The sequence below is a fragment of the Bison bison genome, unplaced genomic scaffold (assembly GCF_000754665.1).
Source record: "Bison bison bison isolate TAMUID 2011002044 unplaced genomic scaffold, Bison_UMD1.0 scf7180017864388, whole genome shotgun sequence".
Lineage (NCBI taxonomy): Eukaryota > Metazoa > Chordata > Mammalia > Artiodactyla > Bovidae > Bison > Bison bison.
In genome coordinates, this window is record NW_011494960.1 from 2,497,644 (window position 1) to 2,507,138 (window position 9,495).

At 38.9% G+C, this 9,495-nt stretch overlaps 1 protein-coding gene across 1 annotated transcript in view; it reads right to left on the bottom strand.

Annotated features, from left to right (window-relative positions):
* Positions 1 to 9,495, bottom strand: part of ANO5 (anoctamin 5) — an 86,286-nt gene that overhangs the window by 41,669 nt on the left and 35,122 nt on the right. Inside the window, exons 8-9 of the mRNA XM_010858408.1 lie at positions 6,310 to 6,423; positions 1,157 to 1,272 (exon numbers count right to left, since the gene is read on the bottom strand). Coding sequence (XP_010856710.1) covers positions 1,157 to 1,272; positions 6,310 to 6,423 — 230 coding nt within the window. The remainder of the gene's footprint in view (positions 1 to 1,156; positions 1,273 to 6,309; positions 6,424 to 9,495) is intronic.

Genomic DNA, 9,495 nt, shown 5'->3' on the forward strand with positions numbered 1-9,495 from the left:
AGTAAAGATTCCCTTGCTCCAGGAAAAAAAAAATTGTGTATGTATTTTGTTATGCATGCACATAAAAATAAAGCTGAATGACTATCACCAAATCAAGCATAGTTACTTTGGTGGAGTTTAAGGGAGGTAGAATTTCACTTAAAACTTTGCACACATCCTTATTGCTTAGAATTTTTTCAGATACATGTGCTACTTTTATAATGTAAAAAATTAAATGACTACTAATCAGAACAACTAAAATATCCATCCAATGAAGAGTTCATATAATGATTTATAGAAACCGTTGTTTATATGCTAGCTGTCTTTTATTTATTCTTAAAAATTTCCCTTCTTATTTGCCTTTAATGAGACTGCTGGAATAACATTTTAGTTGACCTGCATATACACATCCAAATCGGTCTTATAAAAAAGAGGCTGTGATGCTATGCAAGCAGAGCAGTTAAAACATAAACCATTGAGTAAAAATACAGCAATCAGGGGTTCTGTCATCTGATTGTTTCTTTACTGAAACCATAGCGGGAGTCTCCTAACACCCCATATGTATGTAGCGTTGTATGGTTCAAAGCAAGAACCTGCAACCAGACTCTCCTTGCACAGTGAATGAAACTAGGAATTGAAATAATAGAACAACTGCCTTCACAGCTGAGATCGATATATACAAACTATATACAACTTTTCTGTTATCTTCTAAATTCCTGGACCCAGAGAAAAACAAACAAACACAAAATAAATATATTAAACACTAAGCGCTAACCCCATTCTAGAAAATATATATATATCATTTCATTATCAAATAACCCCAAAGGCAAAGTACTATTGTGATTCCTATTTTACAGGTGAGTCTCCTAGAGGTTAAATAACTTGAACATGTTTATATGTTTCTAAGAGAAAGAACTTGGATTTGAACCTAATCTACCTAAATACTAAGGCCTAACCTCTGAACCATGGAGCTATCTCTGCATAGTGGTTAAGACCATTTTCATTCACAACAGCATTTTTCTCACAAATGAATGACTAAATGATAGTTTAGATACAAAACTGGGCAGATAGGAAATACAGTGGGTGAAAAGAGTAAAAAGAATGGAATGTAATGCCATTGTGAATAAAAAGGACATAATCAAGTTTTAATCAGTTTGATTTTGTGTAAGAAACTTACCTAATCAAATTAAAAGGCTGCTCCTTGTAAAAATAAGAAAACCGCGCCCAGTTCCGGTAGAGTATGTTCCTTTGATTGACAGGATTAGGAGGTTCTGATGCCTTCCAATATTGACCCTACAGTAGGCAAGAAGAAATTACTAAACAGCAAAACAAAATACACAGGATAATGAAGGAGCACTGCTTTTATAAGAAGGCGAGTGGATGAGGCAAATGTTCTTTTTCATTTTTCAATTTGGATTTTCATATTCCATCGATGTAAATTACTGTACCATTTAGTATATTATGGGCTCCCCTGATAGTTCAGTTGGAAAGAATCTGCCTACAATGCGGGAGACCTGGCTTTGATCTCTGGGTTGGGAAGATCCCCTGGAGAAGGGAAAGGCTACCCACTCCAGTATTCTGGCCTGGAGAATTCCATGGAGGGTACAGTCCATGGGATCGCAAAGAATCGGACACGACTGAGCGACTTTCACTTTCACTTTAGTGTATTATGGAGTGTAGTATATTTGCTACACTCTGTAACAAATGAAAATAACAGTGCTCTATTTATTAAATTCTCACACCTGGTTATCTAAAACCACAAGTGGAAGCCTGAGACTGGTTTAACTCAAGCTGCTCCTTTGATGTGGAATGCTCCTTTCATTCCTACTCAAGTTCCAATAGTCATAGCTCAGGGATTCCTACAACTATAACTGGCTGGGACTTTGAAAATAGGCTGACTGTTTGAAAATAGGCTGACTTTTTAATTTTATTGATGAAAAAAACAACCTCAAGCAAAGTTAAGTGAATGATCCAAAGTCACTGGCTATTACTGACACCCATTTCCCCAAAAAACTTAATTAAAATATATAAAACAGACTTTTAGCACTTCTCAGTTCAGTTTAGTCGCTCAGTTGTATCAGACTCTTTGGGAACCCATGGACTGCAGCACGCCAGGCTTCCCTGTCCATCACCATCTCCCAGAGCTTGCTCAAACTCATGTCCATTGAATTGGTGATGCCATCCAACCATCTCATCCTCTGCCATCCCCTTCTCCTCCTGCCTTCAATCTTTCCCAGCATCAGGGTCTTTTCCAATGAGTCAGTTCTTCGCATAAGAACATACTGAAGCATACTGGAGAACATAAGCATACTGGAGCTTCAGTTTCACCATCAGTCCCTCCAATGAGTATTCAGGACTCATTTAGTTTAGGACTGACTGGTTTGATCTCTGTGCAGTCCAAGGGACTCTCAAGAGTCTTCTCCAGCACCACAGTCCAAAAGCATCAATTCTTCAGCTCTCAGCATTCTTTATGGTTCAACTCCCACATCCATACATGACTACTGGAAAAATCATAGCTTTGACTAGACAGACCTTTGTTGGCAATATAATGTCTGTACTTTTTAATATTCTGTCTAGGTTGGTCATAGCTTTTCTTTCAAGGAGCAAGTATCTTTGAATTTCACGGCTGCAATCACCATCTGCAGTGATTTTGGAGCCCAAGGAAATAGTCTGTCACTGTTTCTACTGTTTCGCCATCTATTTGCCAAGAAGTGATGGGACCGGATGCCATTATCTTAGTTTTTTGAATGTTTAGTTTTAGCCAGCTTTTGCATTCTCCTCTTTCCCTTTCATCATGAGGCTCTTTAGTTTCTCTCCTCTTTCTGCCATAACAGTGGTGTCATTTGCATATCTGAGATTATTGATATTTCTCCCAGCAATCTTGATTCCAGCTTGTGCATCCAGCCTGGGATAGCACATGACGTACTCTGCGTATAAGTTAAATAATCATGGTGACAATACAGCTTTGATGTATATCTTTCCCAATTTGGAACCAGTCTGCTGCTGCATGTCTGGTTCTGTTGCTTCTTGACCTGCATACAGATTTCTCAGGAGGCAGGCAAGGTGGTCTGGTATTCCCATCTCTTTAGGAATTTTCCACAGTTTGTTGTGATCCACACAGTCAAAGGCACTTCAGAGCCTCAATATTATTTCATGCATAAGTTCCTCCCCCATTTTTAGGTACCAAGTAGCCTTAATACTGTTGTTTATTTGCTAAGTTGTGCAACCCCATGGACTGTAGCCTACCCGGCTCTTCTCCCCTGGGATTTCTCAGGCAAGGATACTGGAGTAGGTTGCCATTTCCTTCTCCAGGGGAACTTTCTGACCAAGGGACTGAACCCATGTCTCCTGCATTGGCAGGTGGGTTATCTACCACTGACCACTAGGTAAGCTCCAAGTAGCCTTATTTATATAAAGTTAATTAGGTTTTAGCAGAGCTTTGTCTAGGGCTTCTCAGATGGTGCAGTGGTGAAGAATCTGCCATCCAGCGCAGAAGATGCAGGAGATGCTTGATCCCTGTGTTGGGAAGATTTCCTGGAGTAGGAAAAGGCAACCCACTCTAGTATTCTTGCCTGAAAAATTCCAAGGACAGAGGAGCCTGGTGGGCTACAGTCCCTGGGGTTGCAGAGAGTAGGACCTGACTGAGCGACTGAGTACGCATGCAGAGCACTATCTATATATATTTGTTCAATATTGTTTCTTTAACCGTTTGCCTAGAAAAGCAAAGTGTTGAAGACAACATGGAGCAAACACCTAATTAAAATTAAACACATATGAAAAATCTCTGTATGATAAGGTATAAAATTTTATATCATCCAGATTCCAACTTTCATCTCCTGTAGCTAGTCCTACTGAATCTTGAGAAACGACAAAGAAAAAAGTAGCCTATTTGGATATCTTAAAAAAAAAAAAAAGAGTTTCTTTAAAGCACATAAGGGAAAAGTCTAGTACCTAAACCTGTATTGAGGAGAGAATAAAGAAAAAGAGGTAAAAATTAACAGTAAATGATAGCTCTCTCTAGCAACAGCCTAGTAAGACTGATTTTCTAGTGAGCATGGAGGACTCTACAAGAAGGTTAGATGTATGGATTAAAATTGCTGGTTACTGAAGACAGTCTGGTAGTTAGAAAAGAATCAATGCCCTGAAAACAAACAATCCTCAAAATCTTTAAGGGAAAAAAAAAAAAAGCGACTTCCTGGTGGCACAGTGGATAAGGATCTGCCTGCCAAAGAAGGGGACAGCCCTTTGATCCGTGGTCCTGGAAGATTCCACATGTCATGGAGCAACTAGGCCCACATGGCACAACTCCTGAGCCCGTGTGCAGCAACTACTGAAGCCCGTGTGCTACAGCGCCCACAAGCCACAACCACCGAGCCTATGTGCAGCAACTACTGAAGCCCGTGTGCTATGGCGCCCACGAGCCACAGCCACCGAGCCTGTGTGCAGCAACTACTGAAGCCCGTGTGCTATGGCGCCCACGAGCCACAGCCACCGAGCCTGTGTGCAGCAACTACTGAAGCCTGCGTGCCCAAGAGCCTGCACTCTGCAGCTACTGACCCCACGTGTTGCAGCTACTGCAGCCTGGGCGCCTCGAGCCTCTGCTCTGAAACAAGAGAAGCTACCGCAATGAGAAGCCTGCACACCGCAACAAAGGGTAGCTAGCCAAGGGTAGCCCCCGCTTGCCACAACCAGAGAAAGCCTGTTTGCAGCAAGAATGACCCAGCGCAACCACAAATAAATATAGATAATATTTTTTTAAAAGATGAAAGTCAATGAAACTCTGGTTTTTCTGCTTGCTAGGAACTGAAAAGATTTTTTAAAATCTTCAAAAAAAAAAGAATGAACCCATTGGTGGAGAAAGACATACAAAGACTGCATTGCAAAGTGTTTATTAAACTGCTATAGATCTCTCTACTTGATCAAATGTCTTGGCATTGTTTGAAATACATAATCCCCTAGAAGTTCTTGGGCCCAGTGGAAAAAAAAAAGTGTGTGTGTGTTGGGGGGGGGGATGGGGGGAGTTTCTTTAACACAAGTTAAATTTACCTCAATTGATACTTGTATTGCGAATTGCCACTCATTGTGGAGAATTCCTCTACACCCTTGTAGCTAACACAGGAAAGATAATCAACTAACCAATGTTAAACAGACTTAGAGTCAACAGCTAACACTTGAATAAATATTGACAGAGGATAGCTGAAAAGAGAGAGGTTGCCTGTTGGGCTTTTGGAAACCATGAGAGCAACATAATTTTCAAAAACATGGGCAATGATTTAGATGCCCCTTATTTAAACAGAAATACCTAATTCTTCTATATTCTAAAGGTATGTGTTTCTCAAAAAGAGATCATCATCAAAAAGCCTTTATAAGTGTGGAAGAGTTAAACAAGAACAAAGGAAAGCAAAGCTCCAGGAAATGATCCTAAGTAGTTCACATGAATTTAGCCAAATAATGCCTGCTGATAACAGGTGATGAAATTTAAACACTAAATATCCAAAAGGAAAGATTTCTCTCAGATAGCCCCAGAAACTAGGCTGTCTTGGTTGACAAGTCAAGCTGTAGGTTTGGTTGAATGGATGCATGATATAAATGTCACTTCTTTGTTGAACTCAACATGATCTGCCAGGCCCAAGGAATCCTTCTGCACAATCTCAGTTATTTGAATCTTTCCTATGGACTGAAGTCTTTAGCTTGTTTTACATTTGTATTAATGCTTTACTTCCCAGAAATTCCTAGCCTGTGAGCCTGGATTCATGGCGTGTTCCAATAATACCTAACAGAATGCTCTGCAAAGATGCATGCTCTGTTGCTCAGTCATGTCTGTCTCTTTGCAACTCCATGAACTGTAGCCCACCAGACTCCTCTGTCCATGGAATTTTTTACATATAACTAAAACCAATTGTACATTTGATGCATGAATACAAGAATGCATACAATTTAAGTCCTTTACAACTTCAAAACTTTACAAGTAAGAAAAGATTTGATGAATCTGAATACAAATTTTCAAAAGCTATGTTCTAAAATATTCTTTTACTAATAATATAACTTCCGTTTTCAATATGGGTTCTAAAGAAAACTCATGTGCAAATGTAAAGATGTTTTAATAAATTTCCATTGAAACCTCAATGTGGAGAGGTTTTAACTATGTGTTTCAGCATAGTTCTTGGCTTGGACCTAGGGAATGCAAGGGATTTTCCCCAACATAAGTGAGATTAAGCAACCTGTCATGAAAGAGGAAACAAATGGAAGATTCTGTCTCCGAACAAGTAAGTCTCTGAATGCGGGAAAGCAAAAACAGGCTCAGTATTTCTAAACCAAGCATATACTTACATCATGGAGTGGAAAGGCAGATGAGTAAGTGTGAGAATTTAGCAGTCTTTCAATGCCAAACCTTTTCTTCCCGTCTTCCATGCCAAAAGGACACCGTGAGAGAATATAATAAACCTATGAGGTAAGCATAGATACACCTTTCAGAAACTTATGCTTTCCACATTTTTCAAAATCACCGTTTAACAATGTCTACTTTTTCTCAGGAGAAGGCCATGGCAGCCCACTTTAGTATTCTTGCCTGGAGAATCCCCACGGACAAAGGAGCCCGGCAGGCTACAGTCCATCGGATTGCAAGAGTCAGACATGACTGAGCGACTAAACACACACACACACACACACACACACACACTTTTTCTCAATGCAGATACAGGCTCTGGTAATGGAAGGAATCTTCCCCTTGCTGTTTGGGGGAAGATGCAGAAGGTAGGATTGTGTAGTTACAGGTACTTCACCTCCTGGGTATGAGAGCTCCTTATTCCCCCAGGGAGAGGGAGAATGGCTTATAACTTATTTTTTCTTCTCACGTCCCAAGCTCCTCTGGGAGTACTTTGTACCAGAATTGATACTATAATTGGGGTTTTAAGTTGGAGTCTAATATCACTGCTCCTAACAGTTGAGTTAGGGTAATAGGGAGTAGAATTGACACTTGGCCAAGTTGTCTTGAATGCTTTCTAATTCATTACTCTGATGTTTTATACAGGGCCTTTTCCTAATATTAACACAAGATGATGAATTTATTAACTCAAGAAGATCATACCTCTCTATATAACTACTATGGGATCATTTATATATTTTTATCAGTCTTATCCTTTATAAAACTCTATATTTTCCTTGGGCTGTGTTCTTGTATATTTGTCAATTCAATCTCATCTGTTTTTTGTCTTTCAGAAACTTTTCAAAAGTTTTTTGAACTTTTGAACTTGAACAATCAGCTTTTCTGATTTCGGGCTTTTTTGCACTGTATAGGTCTATTTGTCTTCTCCTCACCTTTTAAACATTTTATTATCTAAGGAATTGCTGATTACAATCTTGAATCTTTATCTAATCTGGTTATTCATTTTAAGGGCTGTTTAATACTTACGTCTGGTAAATAAATGATAATTTATGTGAGGTAGTTTTAATTTTATAAATAATGTGATAAATATTAGCTATTTTACATACTTTGGATTATTTCCCAAGGAAAGATTCACCAAAAAGAACTCCATATTGGGGAGCTAACAAAGTGGAAAACTTTATTCTTCCAGATATTAAGACTTATGATAAAGCTATATTAATAAATACAGCATGATATTGTCAAATAAAAACAAATTTAGACTTAGGAAAGACTTTGAAGGATTATAGGGAGAGGATGAGGCAGACTACTGCAAGAGAGATATGGGAACCTGGAGAAGTAAGCCAGGTTCATGAAGTGTCTTTCTTTGTGTTAAGGAAGGGCTAGTCTACATGCCAACGTTGGCTCAGGTTATGGGTACATCAAAGTTTAGGGACTTTAGGGGAAGAAAGAAGTCCAATTGAAGTTTGGTTAATTCACCTGGCAAATACTTTGTTTCACGGGATTGATGAGGATAAATAGTTCAGGTAACAATTTATGAAACAGAAGAGGACTGTGGAAGGCCTGTGTTTAAACTTTATTATCATAAAGTAATAACAAAAGGGAAAACTGTAAGGGTAAGTATAGATCTGAGAGTATAGATCTCAGCCACAATAAAGAATTCAATTTTGCCATCCGCTATAACACTGATGAACCTGAAGGGTAATACGCTAAGTGAAATAAGTCAGAGAAAGACAAATATGTAGAATATGATATGTAGAATCTAAAAAAAATAAAATGAAATGAATAAATATAACAAAACAGAAACATTCAGAGAGAACAAACTAGTGGTCATCAGAAGGGAGAAGGATGTGGGAAGTGTGAGATAAGGAGAAGAAATAGGAGATACAAACTATTATATGCAAAATAAATAGGATACATGGATATATTATAGAGCACAGGGAATATAACCAGTATTTTATCATTTAAATGGAATATAACCAGCAAAACTACTGAATCACTATGTTGTACAAAAAACAGTGTCTAGGATATAGTAAGTGCTATTTAAATATTAGTGCTATTTAAATATCAGACTAGATCTGATAGATAGAGTGCCTGATGAACTATGGCTGAGGTTCATGACATTGTACAGGAGATAGGGATCAAGAAAATCCCCATGGAAAAGAAATGCAAAAAAGAAAAATGGCCATCGGGGGAGGCCTTACAAATAGCTGTGAAAAGAAGACAAGCGAAAAGCCAAGGAGAAAAGGAAAGATATAAGCATCTGAATGCATAGTTTCAAAGAATAGCAAGGAGAGATAAGAAAGCCTTTCTTAGCAATCAATGCAAAGAAATAGAGGAAAACAACAGAATGGGAAAGGCTAGAGATGTCTTCAAGAAAATCAGAGATACCAAGGGAACATTTCATGCAAAGATGGGCTCGATAAAGGACAGAAATGGTATGGACCTAACAGAAGAAGAAGATATTAAGAAGAGGTGGCAAGAATGCACAGAAGAACTGTTCAAAAAAGATCTTCATGACCAAGATAATCACGATGGTGTGATCACACACCTAGAGCCAGACATCCTGGAATGTGAAGTCAAGTGGGCCTTAGAAAGCATCACTACGAACAAGAACAAAGCTAGTGGAGGTGATGGAATTCCAGCTGAGCTATTTCAAATCCTGGAAGATGATGCTGTGAAAGTGCTGCACTCAATATGCCAGCAAATTTGGAAAACTCAGCAGTGGCCACAGGACTGGAAAAGGTCAGTTTTCATTCCAATCCTAAAGAAAGCCAATGCCAAAGAATGCTCAAACTACCACACAATTGCACTCATCTCACACGCTAGTAAAGTAATGCTCAAAATTCTCCAAGCCAGGCTTCAGCAATACGTGAACTGTGACCTTCCAGTTGTTCAAGCTTGTTTAGAAAAGGCAGAGGAACCAGAGATCAAATTGCCAACATCCACTGGATCATGGAAAAAGCAAGAGAGTTCCAGAAAAACATCTATTTCTGCTTTATTGACTATGCCAAAGCCTTTGACTGTGTGGATCACAATAAACTGTGGGAAATTCTGAAAGAGATGGGAATACCAGACCACCTGACCTGCCTCTTAAGAAACCTATATGCAGGTCAGGAAGCAACAGTTAGAAC